We start from the raw sequence: 25758 nt of genomic DNA, 5'->3' as shown, positions 1-25758 counted from the left end.
ATCTTTCCTAGCCTCTCTCCTACATTGACACAAAAATCGAGGAGATTCCTGAAGTAGAAGAAGAAGTAAAAGAAGAGAAAGAGAAAACAATAGTTCCAGAATTTACTAATAAAGAGACCATTTCCATTCCAATGCTACTAAAAATATTCCAAAGAAAAAGGGAAGCACAAGATAACCACCGGTTTTTTGAGGAGGAAAATACAGAGAACATTTTTTCTGAGGTCAGCTATGCCATTATATTTGTTTTATCCCTTTTAAATATATTCCATGAATGATGGAACACATTGTTTGAACATTCCTCATTATATGCCTTTAGAAATTTATATTGCACAGAAGTTAAGAAAGGTGAAAACTCAGGAGTTCTATCTTCTGTCTTTTCTTGAGATTTTGTCAATATGTTGCCCATGCTGTGAAAAATAAATGAATGAATGACTTCAACTTCATCTTTTCTCCTTCCAAAGGGTTTCCAAAAAGTATATCGGGTGGTAGGGAGCAAGAATTTGGAGCCAGTTGAAATTGCTGTTCTTCTGAAGCACCCTTTCATGCAGGATTTAATTTCAACGTATAAAGAATACAAATTTCCAGTGAGTATTGTAAGAAAGATCCTTTCTTATACTTAGCTTTTTAACAGTATGGTATCACTCTATATAAGCTATCAGTTACTTCTTGAGCTATAGAAGATCAGCTAAGTTTTAAATGAAAGGCATTCCCCTTTGTAGGAAAGAAAAATAAAGGTTTTGTGACTAAAAAGTGTTCTCTTCTAAGATGATACATAGTGAAATAATTGTCCACAGTGCTTTTTCAAAACATGAGACTACTTTTCTTCTTCTGTCTTAGACATTGAGTCTATTGTCACAAATATTATTTAATGTTAACACAAAATTTACCTACATCATGCTGAATATGAGAAAGTGCATATGAGAAGTGACATCCAATAATGTAACAATTTTTTCAAAAAGTTTTAGGGGCATCTAGGCTCCCTAGCTTTGTGACCCTGGGCAAGTCACCTAACCCCCATTGCCTAGCCCTTACTGGTCTTCTGCCTGGGAACCAATACACAGTATTGATTCAAAAACAGAAAGAAAAGGTTTAAAACAAATCAACTCAACAAGTATTACTAAATATCCAGCCTGCTTTGCTGGATTCTGTGGAAAATATGAAGAAGACGACACAGCCCCCACTCTCAAGGAGCTTGCAATCTTATTTGAAAGACATGACTTACCCTTCATTGAACATTTAAGTGATAGAAGGCTATCTATAAAAGCGTTAAGTCCAGTAGTTCAAACATTGAAAACATAAAGAGATTATGAAGGGCTGAAAAAGTCAGGGAAGGCTGCAGAGAGGACATGGAACTGAGGTGGACCCTTCAGGCTAGCTAGCATTTGGAGAGAGATGTCATGAAGATTCTGGCAGTTCCCGAAGTGGGGAGAAGGGCAAAAACATGCAAACAGGAGAAGACAGGGCTAGTGTGCAGAACAGTGAGGAGAAAAGCGGGGCAACAGAACAGTTCCTGCTGTAAAGGAGCTCGAAAAGCCTAACGGAAGAGACAACACACAAACAGCTAGATAGAGACAAGAAAGACACGGAATAAACTGAGGCTAGTCTCAAAGATTCCGGCCTGGGAAAGACTCCTTGCGGAAAACGAAATTTTATCTGAGTCATGAAGGGGAAGACAAGAAAGCCAAGAGATAAGATTGAGGAAGAAGAAAGTTCTAGGGATGAGAGCCCCACTGCGAAAACGCCTCGAACTGAGAGACAGGGCGTCCTGTGGGAGGAACAGCAGGAAGGCTAATGTCCTGGGTGGGATGAGGTTGGGAGGAGTCAAGATGTAAAAAAAGACGGGAAAGGTAGGAAGAGGCCGTGGTGTCTATCTTTCCGCCGATTTTTAAAAAATCTCATTACAAATGAACTTTAACCACAGTGATGTTATTTTGAGATTTTTTGTAGATAAGTGGAGCAAAAGATAGAGTGTGGTTTTTAAGGTAAAAATGTTGTTTGCTATTATAAACAGCGAAAAATGCAACTTGTTGCTAAATTGCAGCTTTCAATTCATGTTAGTCCTACGAAACGGCAGCATTTTCCGATATGCCTGGGAGAGGAGGCAATTCTAGCTATTTTTCTTCTAATGTGAAACTATTTTGTCAGTGCACACGAAGGTGTAATTTCTTTGTCATGACACACTTGTGTGGACTTGAAATACTCTCGTATTGAATATTTAGATAGTTTAGATATTTCGAATATTTAGATAGCTCTCTTTTGAAGGAAGGGATTTGTATTCAGTGTTGTTTCTACAGGACTATGGTCAAGACAAGACAAGAAGCAGTCATTAAATATCTACTATGTGCCAGGCACTAAGCCAAGAGCTTGGGAATATGAATTGTTAAAATATAGTCCCTGTGCCTTCAAGGAGCTCACAATCTAGTGAGGGAGACAGCACGCAAATAACCATATGCAGATAAGATATAGATGCGATAAATTAGAAATGTATAGAGGCAGCTGTGGTTAGAATACTGGAGTCAGGAAGACCTGAGTTCAAATTCACCCTCAGATACCAGCTGTGGGACCCATGGCAAAAGTTGAGCTCTTAATCTTTATCTGTTTTAGTTTGCTTAATTGTAAAATGGGGCGTTAACAGCAGCTAATTCCCTAGGGTAGTTGTGTGGATAAAATGAGATGATATTTATTAAATGCTTGACAAATCTTAAAATATCATATAAATGTTAGCTATTCTTGTTGCTGTTACTCTTATTTTTGGAAATAAGTGTCAGAGGGCAAACATTAACCATTAAGGGGACTTAAAAAGTCTTCTTGCAGAAGGGAGGATTTTAGCTGAGATTTGAAGGAAGCTGAGAAAGTCAAGAGGCAAGGGTGAAGAAAGAGCAAATTCTAATCTTACACTCCCCCGCATAAGCCATCAATTTCTTGGCATTTGGAAGTTTAGAAATCTTTGAGAAATAGAATGCATGTGTTAGAGGGCTAAAGTATAACTGATTTTTAAAAAATACAAATGAAAACATAATTCTGTAAGTAGAACAAAAATTATATAGTAGAATCTTTAGAGGAATATAGATTTTAATTATCTAGAAAAATTATCTAGATGTAGTTTGAAATTGTATCTTAATGTCTGGAAAATTTATTTTTAAGTCAAAGAAATGCTATAAACATTTAAATGCAGAAGCTTTTGAAAAAGGAGAATTTCCACAGAGTTAGAACTGATTTGGTTGCTGACTAATAGAATAGTCTTCTGTTGGGGGAGGGGAGGAATGTATTGCTCTTTAATCTTTGCTATAAATTGGATAAGAATTAACATGAAATCATTGGTTCATTTAAGTGTTTATAATTGCTTCTGGACATTTTTTTCTCTCAGGATATTAAAGGAATTCTTCAACGAGTTGACCAACTGCAAGCCCTCACAAATGGGGACCAGAAAACTACTGAGGAAAAGAAATAAAGCAAGAAGAGCCTGATTGTATAAAGAATGGCAGTGACCCTTTTGAAGAGGTTAAGTGGAAATGTATGTTGTGCCTGTGGTTATTTTCATCGTGGAAGCAACTACTAATCAAGCTTTGTGGAGAGCTAAAGACAAAGTCTTCCTAAAATTTCAAATTCACTTTGAAATATGATAACAAAACTGGAAATTAAAAAGAAGTACTGATTTAAAGAGAATAAGAATTAAGCAGAACTACATGTAGTTGCAGGAATAAAGTGCAATGATTAAATCCAAAAGTGCCCTAAAAGACAGTATCACTATTAGAATTTAGTGCAGAATTCCTTAGGAATTCACATAATCCTTGTGGTGTCTACACTAGTGCTCCAATGTAATTCACAATCTTGGACCAAAGACAGAATTCCTTCTACATCTATTTCCAAGCAAAAACACTGAACTGTGAACATGCTAATTATAGACATCACCAAGTTATCTATTTGTAATGTTTTTATAACTGATCATCTATTGTTTATCTATAATATGAGTGTGCATGTATATCTTTAAAAATTTTATCTAATAAATAAAATAATGAATTAAATTACATTGATATTTGTCTCTCTTAAGGAAGTATTAAAAAAAAGAAAGAGGGAGAAAGGAAGAAAGGAAGAAAGGAAGAAAGGAAGAAAGAAAGAAAGAAAGAAAGAAAGAAAGAAAGAAAGAAAGAAAGAAAGAAAGAAAGAAAGAAAGAAAGAAAGAAAGAAAGAAAGAAAAGGAAGTGAGAGGGAGGGAGGCAGAGAGATATTTGTCCTTATTCAAAAGCTTTGTGTCTTATGGGGAAAGGGAGAAGTATGAAAGATGGAAAAAGCAGCAAAAACAACAAACAGTTAGTTAGAAAGTAGAACCAATAAGTAACAACGGAAAAAACATCAGTCAACTCTCAATTACCTGCACTAAGAAAGTGGTATAATTTGTAGATAATCAAAAACAGCAGATGCCCATAATATTTCCTCTCATTTGAAGAGCTTGATACATTTTGGGAATCACAACTTACCTTCCTAATCATGTTCTTATAAAAGCATGAAATTTTACAATTAAGGGGGACCTTTGACAACCATCATCTAGTCTAATCTCTCACCCACTATAGTAATCCCCGCTACAGCTTCAGTTCAGCTTCTTAAATAGCTCCAATAAGGGAGAATTCACTATACCAAGATAGTCCACTCCATTTTTTCATTCTTTTTCATAAAAGTATTTTGTTTTACAGAATCATTTTTTAAACTTTTACCTTCTGTCCTAGAAACAATACCGTGTATTGGTTCCAAGGCAGAAGAGTAGCAAGGGCTAAGCAATGGGGGTTAAGTGACTTGTCCAGGGTCACACAGCAAGGAAATGTCTGAGGTCAAATTTGATCCCAGGTCCTCTAGTCTCTCGGCCTGGCTCTCAATCCACTGAGCTACCCAGCTGCCCTGGAATCATTTACTCATATACCCTTCACTTCCACTCATAAACCCTGCCTTATAATAAATAATTAAGCAAACTTTATCTTGTCTTAAAAGAAGTTAACACAGCAACCTTATCTGATTATATAAGTTCCCTTATTTACCCAAAATCCCTTACCAAAAGACAGGAAGTCTTTTTCCTCATGAGTCCTCCTAGAATTAGATTGGTCATTACAATTAGAGTTCATCTGCCTTTCACCATCATTTTCATTCCTATAATTATAGTCATTCTGTAAATTGTTCTCCTGGTTCTGATTTCTTCATTCTTTCAGTTCTTACAAGTCTGTCCACATTTCTCTGAAATCCTTATGTTTGTTAGCTTTTTACAGCACAATACTTCATTGCATTAATATACCAGAATTTGTTCATTTTCTGATCACTTAGCCTTTCTTGAGTTTTGTAAAGTTTTCTCTAATTCTACTCAATAATCTTCCTTCCTGTAAATTCAAGTCCATAGTCAGAAGTTATTCTATCCCTCAAAAAGGAATGAAGGGCGTTTCCTGCTGGAAGTGAAGGGAGGCTGAGGGAAGGCAGCTGTTGAGGGGGAAAGAGGACTGAGGTGACAAGCTCTGGCTGATATGCAAAATCTGGTGGAGCAGTTGGAGAAAGCAGGGGCTGGCTGGAAGCCGTATCTCACTCTTCCGGTATGCATGGAGGGTGTGGAGACAATTCTCTGAAAGGAGGACTAGCTCCATATGTGGAAGTTTTGACTCCCTACTTGCTGGTCCGGCAGCAGACTATCTAAGGATCAGCAAAGAAATCGCAGGAGATGTTCAGAAACACGCTGAGATGGTCCACACAGGTCTGAAGGTGAAACGCTCTCTTTTGGTGACAGCCTCTCAATGCCAGCAGCCAGATGGGAATAAACTTTCGTCTTTGTTGGCACCCATCTCTGAGCAGATCCAGGAGGATCAGGCCTTTCGGGAGAAAACCCGAGGCAGCAAATTATTCAATCATCTGTCAGCTTCAGTGAGAGTATCCCAGCCTTGGGTTGGGTGGCTGTGGCACCAAAGTCTGGTCCGTATGTGAAGGAAATGCATGATGCTGCCATGTTTTACACAAATCGGGTCCTCAAGGAGTTCAAAGATGTGAATAAAAAGCATATGGACTGGGTAACAGCTTACCTGGCTATCTGGACTGAGTTGCAGGCATACATTAAGAAGTATCACACCACTGGGCTATCCTGGACCAAAACGGGGGCCCACAACAAAAGAACTGAGTGGCACATCATCAGGCCCTTCAGCACCTCCTCCCCCACCACCTGGACCACCTTCTCCACCCTTCTCTACTAGCTCCAGCTGCCATGAGTCTGCCTCTCAGTCAGCACTGTTTGCTCAGATTAATCAGGGAGAGGGCATCACACATGCTCTGAAACATGTTTCTGATGACATGAAAACTCATAAGAAAAAAGAGCCTTAAAGAGCCAGAGCGGACCAGTGCTCAGTGGCCCCAAGCCTTTTACAGCCCCCAAGCCTGCTGGTGGTGCCCCTCCCAAACCAGCCACCAAGAAGGAGCCCCCAGTGCTGGAGTTGGAGGGCAAGAAATGGAGAGTGGAAAACCAGGAGAATGTTTCCAACCTAGTGATAAATGACACAGAGCTAAAGCAAGTGACTTACATATACAAGTGTGTGAATTCTACACTCCATATCAGGGGCAAAATCAATTCCATCACACTAGATAACTGTAAGAAGCTTGACCTGGTGTTTGATGACATCGTGGAGATTGTGGAGAACAAAAACAGCAGAGACCTCAAAGTTCAGATGATGGGTAAAGTGCCAGCTATTTCCATCAATAAGACAGATGGCTGCCACATATACCTGAGCAAGAATTCTCGGGACTGTGAGATCGTCAGTGCCAAGTCTTCTGAGATGAATGTCCTCATTCCCACAGAAAGTGGTGACTTTAACGAGTTCCCTGTCCCTGAGCAGTTCAAGACACTGTGGAATGGGCAGAAGTTGGTTACCTCAGTGACCGAAATTGCTGACTAAGGAGAGTGCCACTGGGTCCCGGGCCCTCCCCTCATTCGGATGATTCTCTTCTAGATTTCCTCTACCTTTCTGCTCTTAAAGGCTTCTCTTTCCTTGGAGAAGTACAGCTACCTGCCTTCACTGAATGTGCCTCAGACTGAGATGGGGGTGGGGCAGCAGGTCCTTTGGTCATCTGCATGTGATCTGCAGGAAGGTGTATCTTCTCCATGTCGGCTTGAACCACACCCCCAGTCCCTCCTTGGTGAACTTCAGACCAATTTGGATGGGTTTCAGCTTTGGGGAGGGTCCCCTCGGATGAACAGACCAGGTTGTTCCTGCAAGGGTTAGTCCTCTACATAACGCTTTTCAGGAAGGTAGCGAAAGCTGATGTGTAACCCTGGCTAGACAACCAAACTAATTCACTGGCACTGAGGGACATTCCTGGGCCCTGGCGGCGTGGCTGCCCTGAACCCGAGGCTGATGCCTGGGCACCCAGCATTCCAAGCCGAGTTGTTTCCCCTTTAGCATTCCTTTTATTCCACGTTCTGCTACAGTTCTGTTTGTGCCATGCCAGGAGGTTCCCCTGTACCAGCTGCCATAGGAAGTCCACTATTTGGCACCTAGGCAAAAGTGGGGCCCTCTTCCATGTCGGCCAAGCACCTCCCTTGAGAAAAGGGTTTTTTTAAATCATTCCAAGGAATCTTGACAGGTGCCTGTCATCGATTCTCTTTCAGAAGTTATCACACAAAAATGGGACATTAATGCATTGCTGGTGGAGTTGTGAACTGATCCAACCATTCTGGATGGCAATTTGGAACTATGCTCAAAGGGCTTTAAAAGACTATCTGCCTTTTGATCCAGCCATAGCACTGCTTGGTTTATGCCCCAAAGAGATAATAAGAGAAAAGACTTGTACAAAAATATTTATAGCGGCACTCTTTGTGGTGGCAAAAAAATTGGAAAAATGAGAGAATTGGGGAATGGCTGAACAAATTGTGGTGTCTGTTAGTGATGGAATACTATTGTGGTAAATGAAATAAAGTTTGTTAATTGTTTATCATTATTCTGGAAATTTAGGGTACTTCCTAGCCAAAAAAAAAATATTCCCAGATTTCAACAGACCTACTAAAGAAGGAGTACTTGTATTATTCCAATAAAATAATCTAATGTGTCAGTCGCAACATTGTTCATAGTTCCAAAAAGCTTCCAACAGCTGGAAGGTTTTTCCCTTGGGAATCCCTGGTATATACTATGATAATTTGTATCATGTTAGTACTTTCCTGTACCCTTTTTCATCATTAAAATTAACACACACACACACAGACACACACACACACACACACACACACACACACACACACACAGATGATATCGATTCCCTTGACAATCTTTCCACTACTGGCTACATATATTCTTGAATTCCACAAACTCCTTAGTCATAGAAAAATGGGAGAGTCAGAATACTCTTGCTCCCTATTGCCAATTCTGTACTCCCTCTACCACCTTTTACTTAACAATGTCTCTTCCTTTGAAGTTCACACTGTGAAAATTTATCAATCAATCCAGAACCTTATGGTTGTTATCCATCAATATCCAGGACATTTATCTTTCTTCAGTAATGAATTTGGTACCTAGATCACAGCTTTTTTCTTATTTCCATCTCCTTCCCTCATAAGGATTTTGACATACACATTGATACCCCATCAAATATTCAAACTTCCTAGTTTCTCAGTCTACCTTGTTCCTATCACTTATTTCTCCATAACATATCAATTATACACAGAAGTGATCACAACCTTGATCTTAATCATACATGAGTTTCCATTTTCTTATTTTCAAACCCTGAATTTCCTTTACCTTTTCATAATATTTAATTATTCCAGCTTTTTCTTAACTCTATGCTTCACTTTGACTATGACTTCCATTTCTTTCACCACTTATGGTCCCCCCACCCAACCCCAGAACATCACTTATCCACTGACTACATTCTACCCTTCCCTATATTGACCTCATAATGAACCAGCCCAAATCTACATTAACTCTCAAGTCTCTTGTCATAACAGTTCTATTTCCAATTAGGCTTACCAAACCTCTGCCCTGTATTACTCCCCAAATCCTCTCCGTTGTTATTATTTATGTACTGCTGCATAGATCTAGAAGAATTTGTGAAACTGCCAATTATACACTAAAAATTTATGTTATCTAATCTGAACAGAGCTCTCGTTACAGGAAAGCAAATGATAATTCTTCCTTCCTAATTAACTAACCAACTCTCCACAGTGGATGCTTTAAATAACCTTACCCCTCCTCAAGACTCCCATGTCTCCTCCTGTCTTCATCCTCTCAGCTAATTGTTTTGCCTCATTTCTTCACTGAAAAAATTGAAACCACTCAACAAGAACTACTCTTGTTCCATATTTCCTCACTTCACATCATTTAGACATTTTCCCCTGTCTACTCTTTCACTCAGATTCAGTATGGACCCTCTTGCCGTGACCAACTCTTCTAAATGCACCCTTTATTGCATACCCTTCTTATTTCTTCAAGCAAATTTCCCCCATTACTCTCCCTTGTCTCTTACTTTCAGTCTCTATCTACTTATTCTTTCTCTGCTGCCTATAAGCATGCTTATATTTCATCCATACACAAAAGAGTGTTTCCCCCATCATCTCATCATTCCTGCTATCATCCTATACTTCTTCTCTCCTTCTTAATTCTCCTTGAAAAACTCCTCAAGAAAGCTATCTATATTTATTTCCCCCACTCTTGTATCACTTTGAAATCTGGCTTCTAACTTCATCATTCAATTGAAATTACTCTCTTAAAATTTGCCAAAGATCTCATTTTTCAAATCTAACGGTATTTTCTCAGTCCTCATCATTTATTATTTCTCTGCAGCATGTGACACTTTTTATTTCTTCAAGGTACTCTCTCCTCTTTGGGTTTTCATGGCACTACTCTTTCCTGGTTCTCCTATTCTGTTGATCTGTTCCTTTTCAGTGTCCTTTGCTTGTTCTTATCTGCCAACTATGGTTGGTTCCCCAAGTTTCTGTCCTGGGCTTTTATTGTCTTCACCCTCAATATTACTTTAATTGATGTACATGTATCAATTTACCAGAAATTAGTGGCAATGGGGCAGCTAGTTAGCAGAATGGATAGAGAGCCAAGCCTGGAGTCAGGAGGACCTGGGATCAAATCTGACCCTAAATACTTCCTAGCTGTGTGACCTTGGGCAAGTCACTTAACCCCAATTGCCTAGCCCTTACTTGCTCTTTTGCCTTGAAATTGATTCTTAGTATTGATTCTAAGACAAAGTAAGGATATAAAAAAAATTAGTGGCAATTCATCTATGCCCTAACTCCTATGGACCCATTCTCAATCTTTCTCTCTCTCTCTGTCTCGTCTCTCTCTCTGTCTCTCTATATCTCTCTTTGTTCCCTCTCTCTTTCTCTCTCATTGTCTCTCTCTGTTTCTTTCTGTCTCCAACTCTCTCTGTCTGTCTCTGTCTCTGTCTCTCTGTCAGTCTGTCTGTCTGTCTATCTGTCTGTCTGTCTGTCTATCTGTCTGTCTGTCTGTCTGTCTGTCTGTCTGTCTCTCTCTCTCTCTCTCTCTCTCTCTCTCTCTCTCTCTCTCTCTCTCTCTCTTTCTCTCTCTCTCTCATCTCATCTCATCTCATTTGCCTTGGATTCAACTGTCATCCCATGTGTGGATGATTCCCAAGTCTACACATCTAGCCCTCATTTCTATCCTGGGTTCCAGCCCCTCATCTTTAATTTCTGGCTTGACATCTCTACCTAAATGTCTAGTGGTATCTCAAATTCCACATGTCAAAAAAAGAAATCATTATTTCCCACCTTCCAAACTCACCCTTCCTCCTAACAGCTCTTCCTACTTCTGTCTATATCATCCATCCAGTTATCTAGGTTCCCTACCCTGGGATCATCTTCAAATTATGTCTCTTCCCCTTTCATAACCAATCAATGATCACATCTTGTCATTTTCACCTCCTCAGAATTTCCCACATCTATCATCTTCATTCAATTTGTACCACAGCCATTCTAGGCCCTTGTTTCCTCTTCCCTGGATTATTAAAATAGATACCTAATTGTTCTCCCTGCATCCAGCCTCTCCCCTTTCCAATCCATCCTCCATAATTCTGCTAAACCAATATTCTGAAAGCATAGATCTATAGCAAGAAGTTTCAGTGATTCCACTTTGCCTTTAGGATAACATATAAATTCCTGTATTTGGCATTTAAAGCCTTTCCCAATCTGGCTGTGGCTTAACTTTCCACAATGATCCCATAATTCTCTCCCTTATGTACTCTCTCTTCCAGGCAAACTGGCCTGTTTGCTGTTTTCCTTACATAATGTCCTCTCTCCTGCCTTTCTACAAACTGTCTATCCCCCATGCCTGGGATGCTATCCCTTCTCAAACTGCTGAGCTGCCTCAAGGCTCAGATCAAGTGTCTCCTCCTTTAAGAAGACTTTTTTATCCCCTCTGCCCCCCAAGATATGAGTGACCCCTAAGCAACTATGTATTTATTTTTATATCTAAATATATGTTTATATATCACATATAAATACATACACATATATGTGTGTATATACATACATACATACATGTATATATATATACTTGAATTTACTTGCCTGTGAACATGCTATTTAACCAGTTGATAATGTATTGAGCTAGGATATCTAGGTGGTGCAAAGAAAGGACAAAGCACCAGGCCTAAAGTTGGGAAAATCTGAGTTCAAATCTGGCCTCCAACATCTACTGTGTGACCCTGGCCAAGTCCCTTAACTCCTATTTGCCTCATTTCCTCATCTGTAAAATAAATATTTTATTAAAATAAAGATTTATTAAAGATAAAGATACACTGGAGAAGGAAATGACAAACCATTCCAGTATACTGGCCAAGTAAACCCCATGGATATGCCTGGATGCCTGAACAACAGCAAAAAAAACAAAACAAAACAAGTGAATAGAGCTCTGGACCTGGAGTGAGGAAAACTTGAGTTCAAATCTGTCTCAAACAATTACTGTGTGACTTTAAGAAAGTCACTTAACTTCTTTATATCTCAAGGTTCCCTCAACAGTAAAAATAAGGATAATGATAGCATTCACCTGCCAGGGTTGTTGTGAGGATAAAATGAGATAATATGCGTAAAGAACTTTGTAAACCTTAAAACACCATATAAATGATTGCTATTATTTTTCACCCAGTAGAATATACATTTCCTGAAGTCATGAGCTGGTCTCATTTTTCTCGTTGTACTGCAGAGCCTAGGACATAGTTTACTTAGTAAATGTTTATTGGTTGGTTAGATGATAGAAATAAGCTTTTGATTTTCCTTTTTGATTTGGTCTGTCCTGTTTTCCAGCTGTTTGATTTTGGTCTCCAATTTGCTTATCAATTCTTTTGATTTGGGGGCATCTTTTTCGAATTGCCCAATTCTAGCCTTTAGAGCAGGGGTCTGCAACATATGGCTCTCGAGCCATATCTGGCTCTTTTGAGGGCCAGATACGGCTCTTTCTGCAGGAGCCATAAAGTCAATTTTTTTTCAGGCATTGTTACAGGAACGTGCACTGTGAGCACTGTATGGCTCTCACAAAATTACATTTTTAAAAATGTGGCATTTATGGCTCTCATGGCCAAAAAGGTTGCCGACCCCTGCTTTAGAGACTGGTTTTCGGCTATAACCTTTTGGTTTTCCTTTTCAATCTGGTCATTTCTGGTTTTTTATTTACTTGCTTCACTTTCTAATTGCAAAATTCTGCCTTTTAAACTGTTATTTTCTTGCCAGATATCTTCTATCTTTCTCATATACTCAGATTTGAACTCCTCAAGACTTTGTGACCCATTTTCATTTTGTGGGGAAGGTTTGGATATGGTTCCTTGTTTGTTTTCCTCTGCTGTTTGCTCTGTTGTCTGGATTTTTTCTGTGTAAAAGTTGTCAAGTGTTAATGGTTTCTTCTTGATCTTTCTCTTCTGGGGTTCCTGAGTCTGGCTTTCCATTTTTAGCCCAGCACCCTCTCAGCTTTATCCTCATGCCCAGGGTCTGTCTGCGCTCTTTAGGCTCCTGAGGTCTCAGGTCTAGTTGTTCTCAGGGTCAAACCTCCTGATGGTCCCCTTGCTTGTTCCTTTGCCCAAGGCTCCTTTAACAGTCTCAGGGCACTGCTTCCACAGTCATGTACCCCTCTGCACTGGATTCCCACTCAAGGTCCGCAACTGCACTCAGGAACCGAATCTATGCCTGTGCTCAGGATCTGTGTCTACACCTGAGCTCAGGGTCTGTGTTCAAAGTCCGTGCATTCTTTAGCCTCTTGGGATCTTAAGTCTTGCTGCTCTCAGGAGCTGGCCCTGGTGACCCCAGGTGGCTGCCAAAGACTTATTGGGTCCCCCAAATTTGCTCTGACTCTTTTGCACTGGCTTTGGCACTGTGGGGGGGGGCAGAGGTTGCTCAGGTTGCGTTTTAGTGAGAGCTATTTCACCCCCTTATAGCATGGAAGTGCCCCAATTCCATGTACCTTCAATGCTGTGCCCTGTTGTGGGGTCCCTTCGTTCCTCTGGATTTGTTTTTATGTCTACTTGAAGAGTCCTATATGTGTGGGTTAGGAGAGGTCAAGCAGCTGCTTTTTACTCTGCTGCCTTCTTAACCCAGAAATCAGATGATAGAAATAAGACTCAGACTAAAATCTGAGTCTCCAACCCAAACCTCTTTCTCAATATTCAGTCCAAAGCTTCTTATTAGTAGTCCTGGACTTTTTCATCTAAATATCTTGCTGACACTTTAAACTCATCATATTTCAAACCAAAGGCATAAAGTTTCCCTTCAAACCAGCTTCGAATTAAGAATTCTTTCTTTCTGTTGAACACTATTTACCCGGGTTCTCAAGCTCTAAATCCCAGGAAATATAAGATTATTAACTTTAGAGCTTAAAGGGAGGGACCTCAAAGATCATCTAGTCCAATCCCATTGTTTTACACCTGAGAAAACTGAGGACCAGTGAGGTGAAAATGCTTTGGCACAATACATGAGTAGTTTCATAAAATCACAGAATTTCAGAGTTGAAGAGATCTCAGAGGCCATCTTTTCCAACCCATACCTAAGCAAGATTCTTTCTAATACACACCAAACGAATAGCTATTCAGACACTGTTTGTTGCCAAGTAAGAGAGACCTCAATAATACTGGAGGTAGACCTTTGGACTTTGGGAATGTCTCTAAATTTCAGGATGTATATCCTAATCAGCTACGTGCTTGTGGTCAGACCATTGCCTGTTAGACTAAAGCCCATAATTAATACCAAACTAGAAGAATAAAGAAGGTGATATATTATTTAGACAACCAAATTCTGATCTCTTTAAATAAAGCTAATGCTGAGAAATCGAAAATGGATAAAAGAACTTATATCAGCCTAGAATATCAATATTTCCTAAAAAATTTAACATTAATCAATAGCCACAACACAGAGACCAAGAGAGCTTAGAAATCACTTAAATCACTTCACTCAATGAAAACTTGAGCTCTCTGTCATGCAAAACTATGGCAGTCAAGAGAAATCCAGGTTTGGGATAGAAACTCATTTGTAAAATCTTACAATAAAAGATGGTCAAGGATTCTAATTTTACCTCATAAAATAGTGAAGGGAAAAACAAATTTACTAAAAGCTTAACAAGAGTCTTGATTAAACCACATTATCCATTAATATTGAAACTGGAAAAACAACAAGTAATAAATGGAAAACATCTGTAAAGATTGCTTTATTATCTCTCCAAAGAAGAGAGAGACATCCCAACATTCGGATTCTAATGTCAGACTTTAACATGAAGTGTAGTTCAGTGAATAGAAAGAAAAGCAGATTTAGAATCTGAGGTTCTAGGTTCAAATCCTAACTCTGAAGCACTACCTGTGTAATGTTGAACAAACATTTTACTTTTCTAGCCTTCAGGGTCCTCACTAGTAAAATGATGAACCAAATGATGTCAACAATCCCTCTTAGGTCTACACTTAAGATTTCCAATCTTACTTAAAGTTCTGCATCTAAAGCAGAAATTAAACTTGAGTTAAACAAAAGATTGGAAGAGACTAAATCAACCATTTAGAAAGGAAGACTATACTGGTGGTGACAGTTACAAGAGATCAATTCTCCTGATATCTAAAATAGGGAAGGATACCAGATGGTTGACAGGGGGGAAAGTTATAATCATGTTTACAGCAAAAGTTGATTGAGAGGGGCAGCTGGGTAGCTCAGTGGATTGAGAACCAGGCCTAGAGACAGGAGGTCCTAAGTTCAAATCTGGCCTCAGACACTTCCCAGCTGTGTGACCCTGGGCAAGTCACTTGACCCCCATTGCCTACCCTTACCAATCTTTCATCTATGGGTCAATACACAGAAGTTAAACGTTTAAAATTAAAAAAAAAAAAGTTGATTGAGAAAATAACAATAACCACTGGCCCACTACTCTACTTTTCTATTGCTATAAACTTCTATGTGAATAATTGACAGATATCAAGGACATCCTTGATGAAGCCATGAGAAAGGAAGAGGCCAACTTTCACACAAGATAATCTACAGAAGATAGCATCTTTACATTCACACAATTGACTGTTCAGAGAACAGATGGTCCCACTGTGTTTATTGTTCATTGACTATGAGAAAGTACTTTATTTGGGAAAGAAAAGCCCCATTTCAAAGGCTCTCCTTCAATGAGATCTCTTTTGTTTATGCCAAAATAACAAGATTTATTGAAAAATCAAAAAACAGAAATAACTTTGTTCAATGATCCCTTAGTATTAATCAATAAAGGCATAAAATAGGGAGAAGTATGCTTTCCGTATGTCTTTGCCAATGTCACGGAGTATATCCAATATAATAAAGCCCAGATCAAAATAGAATTCCCATTTGAACAAGAACAGATGTTTCTGTTTTCAGATTACATCTGGGTGATTATGGATATATATGAGAAAATGTGAATTGATACAAAATAAAGTTCAGAGGACTATAAAAACACCATAAACACACTGGCCGTAACAATGTAAATGAGGGTGAGGGAAGCAAAAAACAAACAAAAAAGTCTAAATTGATGACTGTGAAATCATATTGATCAAGTTTGTCTCCAAAGAATATACAGGAGAAGACTCCCCTCCCCTTGCTGCTTTGCAAAGACTGGAACTCTGGGTGTAGAACATTGCATATAATATTAGAATTTTTAATATGCTGGTTAGTTTTGCTAAACTATTTTTTTCTTTTTGTTTATAAGTTATGGTGTTGTTGGAAAGGGAGAAAGAAGAGGAAGGATATATTTTGGAAATTTAAATGATGTTTTAAAAAGATATCAAGAAGGATTTAATTCTTTAAAATATATCTAGTGAAAGGTTCCAGTATTTTGGTGTGCCACCTGTGAAGGATTTACAGGAGAACATATTCAATAGTTGCAGGGAAGGTGTGAATTTGGTGTGGGTATGAATAGGTTGAGATGAAGATGGGAAAGAGTGCATGGGTTATATTTTCCACCAACTCCACCACCACCAATTGAGAAGACAAGCAATATATTAATTTTGCATGTGAAATCATGCAAAATAAATTTCCATATTAGCCACAAAAAAGCAAGGAAAATAAAGTGAAAAAATTCTGTTTCTATATGCACAGTTCTCTCTCTGGATATGGATAGCATTTTTTTCATTGAGTCCTTTAGAATTGTCTTGGATCATTGTACTGGTCAGAAGCTTTCACAGTTGATCATCATTACAACATTGCTGTTACTATGCACAATGACTTCCAAGTTCTCATTTCCTTTTGCATAAATTCATATAAATATTTCCATGCTTTTCAAAATCACACCATTGTTGTCATGTCTTTCATAATAGTACTCCCTCACAATCATATGCCACATCTTATTCAGCCATTCCCCAATTGATGAGCATTCCCTTGATTTCCAATTCTTTGCCACCACAAAAAGAACTGCTATAAATATTTTTGTGTATATAGGCCCTTTTCCTTTTTCTTTGGGCTCTTTAGGATACATACCTAGTAGTTATATTATTGCATCTTAGAGTATGAACAGTTTCATAACCCTTTGGGCATAGTTCCAAGTTACTTTCCAGAATGATTGGATCTGTTCACTAATCCACCAGCAATTCATTAATGTATCCATTTTTCCCTCATCTCCCCTAGCATTTGCTATTTATGAAGTGGTACCTCAGAGTTGTTTGAATTTTCCTTTCTCTAATCAATAACGATTTAAAGCATTTTTAAATGACTAGTCATATAGCTTTAATTTCTACTTCTGAAAATTTCCCATTTACTTCCTTTAACTATCAGTTGGAGAATGGCTCTTATTTTCATAAAATTAATGGAGTTCTATACAAAGTGTATTTGGGAAATGAGACCTTTATCAGAGAAAATTGCTATAAAATTTTTTGATATTCTTTCATTGTCTATGATACCTTTTAGCAAAATGTAATTTCCCTGATTATATTTTTAAAATTAGGTCTATTTTTACTTTTGCTTTATGTGAGATCATGATTTCTACAATTCTTTTTATTTCAGAAGAAGTATATTAGGTTCTACTTTAGCCTTTTCTGTTAACTCTACATGTGTCTTTGTGTTTCAAGTGTATCTTTTGTGGATTCTTTTCATTTCTATCTTATCCTCTGGATATAAGATATTGAGGCAATTGCCCTTGCTATTTTCTTGAAATATCATGTGTAGGCTCTTTTTTGGTCATGACTTTCAGGAAATCTAATAATTCATAAATTCTCTCTCCTTGATCTGTTTTCTAGATCAATTGTTTTTCCAGTATTTCACATTTTCTTCGTTTTTTATTCTTTTAAATTTGTTTGTTTCTTGATGTCTCATGAAGACATTAGCTTCCACTTGCACAATTCAAATTTTTAAGGAATTCCTTTTTCAGTGAGTTTTTTTTATTTGACCAATTTTACTTTTTAAAGAATTCTTTTTGTCTGTGAATTTTTGTGTCTTTTTTACTATTAGACCAATTCTGGTTTTTCAAGGTGTTATTTTCTTCAGTTTTCTTGTACCTCTTTTACCAAACTATTAATTCTCTTTTATTGTTTCTTATATCACTCATTTCTTTTCCTGTTTTTTCCTTTACCACTCTTATTTCTTTCTTTAACTTTCCTAGGAACTATTGTTGGGCTTTAATGCAATTAAGATTTTTCTTTGGGATCTTGTAATTATTTTTACAGTATTGTTTTCTTCTGAGCTCATTCTTGGCCTTCCCTACTATCCTAGTAGCTTTGTAAAATAAAAAAAATTGCTCATTTTTCCAGTATATTTTTGATTTTGAACTTTATGTTAAAATTAGGTCCTGTTTTCTTGGGAGTGGGGAGGCACTATCCCAAGATTCAAGCTATTTCATGCTACTATATTCAGAGATAGTTCTGGGAGTCTGCAAGCCGAGATATGGTCACTGCTCTCCTGACCTTCTTCTACTGACCTCTTAAATTTTCTTAGGCCATAGAAGTAACCTTTTGTTGGTTCTGTCACTTCAAAATTCTATTAGAGACATTATTTTTTAAAGTTATTTAGAGGGGAATGTTGAGAGAACTCAGCTAGGAGGCTACCTCTAATCCCCCATCTTGACTCCATCTGCTCTGTATTTTGAGCAAGTGGCAGGCAATCCAACCTCAGTGAGAACAGAGATCCATCCAAGTATAGGAGTTTCATATTTACAAAGCATCTTGTATGCATGACTTTATTGGACTGATTAAAAGTCCTAAAAGGAAATCACTACTTATTCCACAAATAAGGAAACTGATCATTATCTCTACCTCCCAAAATAATATATTTAAAGATTTGAAGTCATCTAATCTACTCTTTTCATTTTATAGTGAAGTGTGGCCTAAGGTCTTTCTACTGTAGTTGTAGAAAGTAGTTGTCTTTCTACTGTACCAAATTTTTACCAACCTTCAAGGACACTCATAAAACTATGTCTTTCAAGTGAAGTACATTTCTGACTAGAAGTGATTCAAGTAGGCTTCATGGGTTCAACAAAATAAGAGAAGAAAAGAATGTTAAAGGAACAGAGAGATCCAAGTAACAAATGTGAGAAAGCATGGAGCATGTAATGTATAGAAGGCTGTGAATTGTGGTTCAGTTAGTGCATAGAGTACATGGAAAATAATCAGATGAGATGAAGTCACAAAGTTGAGAGGCATGTGGGGTGTTCTAAATGACCACTAAATAAGTTTAGTGCCTAATATGTATACATATCATGTCACTCATCTGTTCAGAAATCTTCACCAGATCCCTCTTAACTACCAAGTTAAGAAAAAACTTTTATATCTATATCTACTGACCTCTTAAATTTTCTTAGGCCATAGAAGTAACCTTTTGTTGGTTCTGTCACTTCAAAATTCTATTAGAGACATTATTTTTTAAAGTTATTTAGAGGGGAATGTTGAGAGAACTCAGCTAGGAGGCTACCTCTAATATTTATATATCTATTTATATATATATATACATATATATATATTTGCATATATATCAAAATGTACATGTACATATAAATATACATATATAAAATGAATGTATATATGCATAAATATATATAAAAGATTAATCTGTCAACAGTATAATGTATAATTGGAGATGGGAAAGAATGAGACAAGATTGTGTTAAGAAACTTTCACAGTAATCCAGGTGAGGCACAATGAAGGCTTGCCCTCATTTAGCAATAACTGGAATAAAAAGACAATGGGAAAAAATATTTTAGATTTGAATTTTAAAGTCTTGAGTTTGAGTCCTAGCTCTGTTGTTAACTAGTCTCTTAACTTGTCCCCAATTCTGTGGTGACTGTGAGCCTCAGTTTCTTCAGCTACAAAATAGGAACACTCAAACCCATATGACCTATCTCATAGGGTTTTGGGGAGTAAACCTCTTTGTAAACTTTAAAATGTTATATAATAATGTTAGCAGTCTCATAGGGAGGCAAAAACATATGTGGGAAATATTATTGTATGGGACTGAGCAAGTGATTAAATATGAGAAATGAGAGAGAGGGAAAACTAGAAAGAATCTCGATGCTTGCATGATGGAAGCCCAAGTGAATGTGGTGGTGTCACTAATGGAAGTAATGGTAGGTGAAAAAGAAAATTACTTTGAGGGGAAAGAATAAACTTGGTTTTGGACACGTTGGGTTTGAAGTGCTGAAGGAGATGTCCTGCAGATGTATGTTTGGAGCTCGGGAGAGAGACCAGAAAAAAACAACAGAGATTTTTGGAACCATTTGCATAGGTGTGATGCTTGACACCATGAGAGTAAATTAGAACCAAGAAAGAAAGTGAAGAAAGAGAAGAGAGGCAAGAAGCTCTCATAGAACACCCAGCTTAAGAGTATCAGGAGTCTTTAGGAGTAGAGACTATTTGACTTTTGTATTTATATCCCTCACACCTAACACAGTTTCGTTTATTGAAAGGTAAAAAAAAGGTAAAAAAAAAACTAGGAAGACTGTGGAGTTTCTGAATCCAAATGAGGAGAAAATATTTAAAACGAAGGGGATGTTACCAGTTTTAAATGCTACAGAGAGGTCAAAAAAGAAGAGAACGGGGGTGGGGGGGGAGTGGGGGGCAGCTGGGTAGCTCAGTGGATTGAGAGCCAGGCCTAGAGACGGGAGGTCCTAGGTTCAAATCTGTCCTCAGACACTTCCCAGCTGTGTGACCTTGGGCAAGTCACTTAACCCCCATTGCCTACCCTTACCACTCTTCCACCGAGGAACTAATACACAGAAGTTAAGGGTTTAAAAATATAAAAAAAAAAAAGAAGAAGAAGAAGAGAACGGGGTGGGGGTGGGAGAAAAACCACTACTGAATTTGGGAACAAAGAATCACTGGAGCTCTTTGAGATGGGTGTCAGTAAAAGAGGAGAGGTAGAAGCTAGATTGTAAGGCATCAAAGAGGGAGTAGGTGATGGGAAAGTGGAATTATGAGTTGTAAATAATTTTAGCCCCAGGAGTTTGGTAATGAAGGGAAAAGAGAAAAATAAAGCAATAACAAGATGGGTTAGAAGAGTCAAGGGATGGCTTTTCTAAAACTGGGGAGAATTAAGCATATTTTATTTCCCACAAGTCCTAACAGTATTTTAAATGTAACAGTCACTTAAACATTTCAAAGAGGGAACAAAGACAGGAAAAGCGAGGGGGAAGGGAAGAATGGAAGGCATATTTCCTGTCAATTTTAGTAATATTTCAGGATTATTATTACACCAAAGTTCCCCTTAGCCAAGACTCTGGAACTCATCCCTTTGCCTTCTACGTTGCCACTATCTCCAGAAAGAAAAAGCCTAACAAAGGAGCATGTCTTCTTTATTGCATCTTCTTTGTCCATGGAGGTAATTATAGGACCATAAACCTATGCTGCAAAGGACCTCCAACACCACCTAGTCCTCCCCCACCACTTCCATTATTCTATAACCAAGGAAATTGAGGCCATGAGTGGTTGAGTGACTTGCCAAAGGTCATACAAATAGTTTAAGAGATGGGATTTGAACACAGATCCTCTGATTCCAGAGCCAGGACTCTTCCTACTCTGACATTTTTTTCAAAAAACTCTTACCTTCCATCTTAGAATCAATACTATGTATTGGTTCAAGACAGAAGAGCAGTAAGTGCTAAGCAGTGGGTGTTACGTGACTTAACCAGGGTCACACAGCTAGGAAGTGTCTGTTGTCAAATTTGATCTCAGGACTTACCATCTCTGTCCCAATCCACTGAGGCACCTAATTGCCCCCTCCATCATTTATTATATTGATGCTGCCAAATTGTCTGTAATAACTACTTAAGCTTTCCTTGCTTTCATTTAAAATACCTTGTTTGTGAGCAACATTTGTGCCCTGAGCCCCCTTTTTATCTTGTTTTTAGCTCATTTCAAGCCAAACTGGAAGGATGTGCTAGTAGAGCCCGGCTGGCATAGCTAAAATTCAGAATTTGGTTATGTGACACTTCCCTCCTCTCACGTCAGCCCCAGAACCCTGAGCATCAGCCTGGAACCGGGGGCAGAAGCTCTTGTGTCTTTTTAGTCTTCATGCTAACCACAAGGAACCGGAGCAGCTAAGCAAGCACTCCGTCAGAAAGAATCTAACCATGCCATACTCCCACAAACCAGGCTGAAGCCACAACATCCTTCTCACACTGAGAGAGACTTGACAGTAGCCCTGAAGCAAGAGGGCTCCCACCAGCGCTCTGTCTTCTACCACAGGTCTTTCAATCAAAATTTCACCTCCCAGGGGCCCCTAAGAGCAAGACCCCTTTTTGGCCACCTTCCTCTAAGGGAAGGGGAGGAATGCCTTCCCACAGCCAGAGGCCTGAGCTTCTTAGCTTCCTGCTAGCCCAAGTTCCCTTTCTCAAGCCACTCCAGCTGGAACTGTACCAGATAAAACTCACATGTTGTTTCACTGTCATGAAGAATGCACTGAGTCTCCATTTGTAAAAATAAGTTGGTGTGGAGGCAGCTAGGTGATTCAATGGATTGAGAGCCAAGACCAGAGATGGGAGAACTTGGGTTCAAATGTGACCTGAGATACTTCCTAGCTGGGCAAGTCACTTAATGCCCCATTGCCTAGCCCTTACTGCTCTTCTGTCTTAGAATCAATACCCAGGGTTGATTCTAAGACAGAAGGTGAGAGTTTAAAAAATAATATAAATTGATGCTATTTCTTCTGGGAGGATCATTTCTCTAGAGCAATGGTTCTTATTCTCAGGTCTCATCAACCTGTTTTGATTTGTTTTTTCTTTTAATTATTGTATTTTAGTATAATTTGTTCCCTTGGTAATCCTACGCATTTTTTGGTCTATGAATTTAAAAACATTTTTCTGAGAGGGCATCCCATAAGGCTCTTGGAAGGATACAAGAGAACCTTTACTTGAGTTTAGGCTGATGTCCAGCAAACTTGTCAAGATCCTGATAAGAAACAAAAAGGCTGGACATCTGTGAAGGAGGAAACAGGTATGGGCACAAATGAAGGTATGCACAAGAATTTAAAGCTACAGGTCCTGTCCACTTAGCTTGGGACATGCTTCTAGAAACCTAGTCTGTGCATCTAGGTTACTAGGTAACATGCCCCATGCTCCAGCTTTCACCATTACTGATCTTCTCCTAAGTTTATACAATGGGAAAAGTGCTGGACATGAAATTAAGAGAATTTCATTTACACCCTAACACAGGCACATTCTAGCTGCAAGGCTAGTGACTAAACCTCAGTTTCCTTATTTGTAAAATGGAAATGATAATACAGTTTGGTGTAATGGAGAGAGACCTAGGTTCACATGCCATACAAATAATGACTTTGTAACTATGGACAAGTTGCTTAAACCTTCAGTACCCTGTTTTGGCAGAGTTTCCTCACCCCATACCAAAGGTTCAGTTTTATCTCTATTCCAACCTTACTTTGGACACATTTATCTTACTTGATCCTCAGAGCAACCCTGTGAGTGAGGGGCTACTGTAATTTTCATTTTAAATGTAGGGAAAATGAGAGTCAAAAATATGAAGTAACTTGTCCTGGATCACAGAGCTAGTTACTGAGGGAGGATTTGAACCAGGATCTTCCAAATATCAAGACCAGTATGCAATGCTTCCTCTCAATAACAGTATTTATGTCAACCTTCTTTGACACATTTTACCTGTGGATGACTACTGGTGACAGCAGAGGTGAGACAAGTATATTGTGCAATGGGTAGAGCCTTGTGCCTTAAGTCAGAAAGACTTAAATTGTAATCCAGCCTTAGACTCTTACTAGCTATGTGACCCTGGGCAAATCACTTAACCTTTGCCTCAGTCTACTTAACTAAAACTCAAAGTTTGTAATAGCACCTACCTTTCAGGGTTGTAAGGATCAAAAAAGATACTATTTGTAAAGCAGTTACAGTCAATCAGTCATTAAGTATCTATTAAGGGGTCTACTATGTGTCAGAAATACTTGGGATGCCAGAAAAAGGAAAAAGACAGATCTTGCCCTCAGGGAGCTCACAGTCTAATGGGAGAGAGAACAAGCAATCAAATTTTGTACAATAAGTTACATATGAATTAAAGAGTTTAATCAGCAGAGGAAAGGCATTTGAATAAAGAATGGTTACGAAAGGCTTCCTATAAACGATGGGCTTTGAGTCGGGAATTAGAAGAAGCCAAGAAAGCTAGTAGTTAGGTAGAGATGAGGAAGGAGAACATTCCAGGTATAGGAGACAACCAGAGAAAATGCCTAGAGCTGAGAGAGAAAGAGGGTCCCATTCCTCAAACAGTCAGAAAATCAGTGTCACTAGATCAAAAAAAGCATATGATGGGGGCTAAAGTGTAGTTTGATCAGTGATATCAGAGGATGATATCTTGACTTGTACATGAATTGGATTTAAGTGAAGCAGAGTTGCATGAAATCATCAGCTTCACTCTCTTCCAGAGTGTCTAGTGACAAGACAAAAGTCAGGTTGACTGGTGATAGCTCAGGATGCAGTGGATGACCTTGGCATCTTCTGTGTCTGACCAAACTCCAAAAGCTCTACAGCACCTACTTCAGCTGACTTCAAAGCCATTGAACCAAATTGTTCTCATTTGCCCATTCCACTGATGGGAGTCTTCACATGCCTGGGTTGTCTACACTCCCCTAATTCACCAAACGTTAGTGGCCCATTTATTAGCCTCAACTTGGTTTAGCCTCAGATGGTTTTACCAAGGTAAGGCAACATACTACAGCTTCTTGGAGTCCCAGATGAGAGTGGAGTGTCAGGTGGACATCAAAGATAGATGAGCACGGGGGCAGCTGGGTAGCTCAGTGGATTGAGAGCCAGGCCTAGAGACGGGAGGTCCTAGGTTCAAATCTGGCCTCAGACACTTCCCAGCTGTGTGACCCTGCGCAAGTCACTTGACCCCCATTGCCTACCCTTACCACTCTTCTGCCTTGGAGCCAATACACAGTATTGACTCCAAGACGGAAGGTAAGGGTTTAAAAAAAAAAAAAAAAAAAAAAAAAAAAAAAAAAGATAGATGAGCAGCTCTGAAAAGGGCTCAGCAGCCCTCACATGACGAGTACTTGTCCTCCTTCAACATTTGTACAACCCAAAGAAAAATGTAAGAAGTCTGGAAAGGTAGATTGGAACTAAGTTATGAAAGGTTTTGAATGCCAGAGGATTTTGTATTTGATCTTGGATTCAATAGGAAGCCACTAAAGTTTATTAAATAGGAGATAATAGATGATGTAGTTGAATCCATGCTTTAGGGGGATCATGTTAGTGAACTGAACAGAGGAAGTTTGGAGTAGTGAGAGATTTGGAAGCCATTGTAATAATGCAAACATGAAGTGAAAACAGCCTGTACCAGAACAGTGGCAGTGTCAGAGGAGGGAAGCAAGCATATTTGAGAGATGTTCTAAAGGCGAAGTCAACAGGTTACAGCCTAGATATGGAAGATAAGAGATAGTGAGAAACTGAGGATGACTCCTAGGCTGAAACCCAGGGTGTGAGCCTGGGAGACTGGGAAGATGGTGGTGCTCTCAGTCCTATAGTATATAATGAGGAGAAAAGTAAATGGGAAGCAACTAGGTAGCCCAGTGGATAGAGAGCCTGGCTTGGAACCAGGAAGATCAGGATTCAAATCTAGCCTCTAGCTATATGATTCTGAGCAAGTTACTTAACTGTGATTGCTTAGCCCTTGCCACTCTTCTATTTTAAGAAGTTAAGGGTTTAGAAGAAAGAAAAAAAGAATAGAGACTTTTATTTACTTAAGTTCTCAGTGTTGTTTTAACTGAACTAAGTTGTATTTAATCAGCTATAGTACAGGATCATAGATCTGGAGATAGAAAGGACCTCAGAGACCATCCAGTCGAGCTTCTTCATTTTGTAGATGTGG

General features: G+C 38.7%; 1 protein-coding gene across 1 annotated transcript in view; it reads left to right on the top strand.

The window, feature by feature from the left end:
• Positions 1-6914, top strand: part of LOC123252060 (adenylyl cyclase-associated protein 1-like) — a 44869-nt gene extending 37955 nt beyond the window's left edge. The window contains 9 exon segments of the mRNA XM_044681429.1: positions 12-221; positions 462-584; positions 2059-2158; positions 5494-5535; positions 5538-5627; positions 5630-5890; positions 5893-6122; positions 6124-6336; positions 6339-6914. Of these exon segments, the coding sequence (XP_044537364.1) occupies positions 12-221; positions 462-584; positions 2059-2158; positions 5494-5535; positions 5538-5627; positions 5630-5890; positions 5893-6122; positions 6124-6336; positions 6339-6914 (1845 nt within the window).
• The last annotated feature ends 18844 nt before the right edge of the window (positions 6915-25758 follow it).

The sequence above is a fragment of the Gracilinanus agilis genome, chromosome 1 (assembly GCF_016433145.1).
Source record: "Gracilinanus agilis isolate LMUSP501 chromosome 1, AgileGrace, whole genome shotgun sequence".
Taxonomy (NCBI): domain Eukaryota; kingdom Metazoa; phylum Chordata; class Mammalia; order Didelphimorphia; family Didelphidae; genus Gracilinanus; species Gracilinanus agilis.
This window is presented reverse-complemented; position numbering and strand designations above follow the sequence as displayed.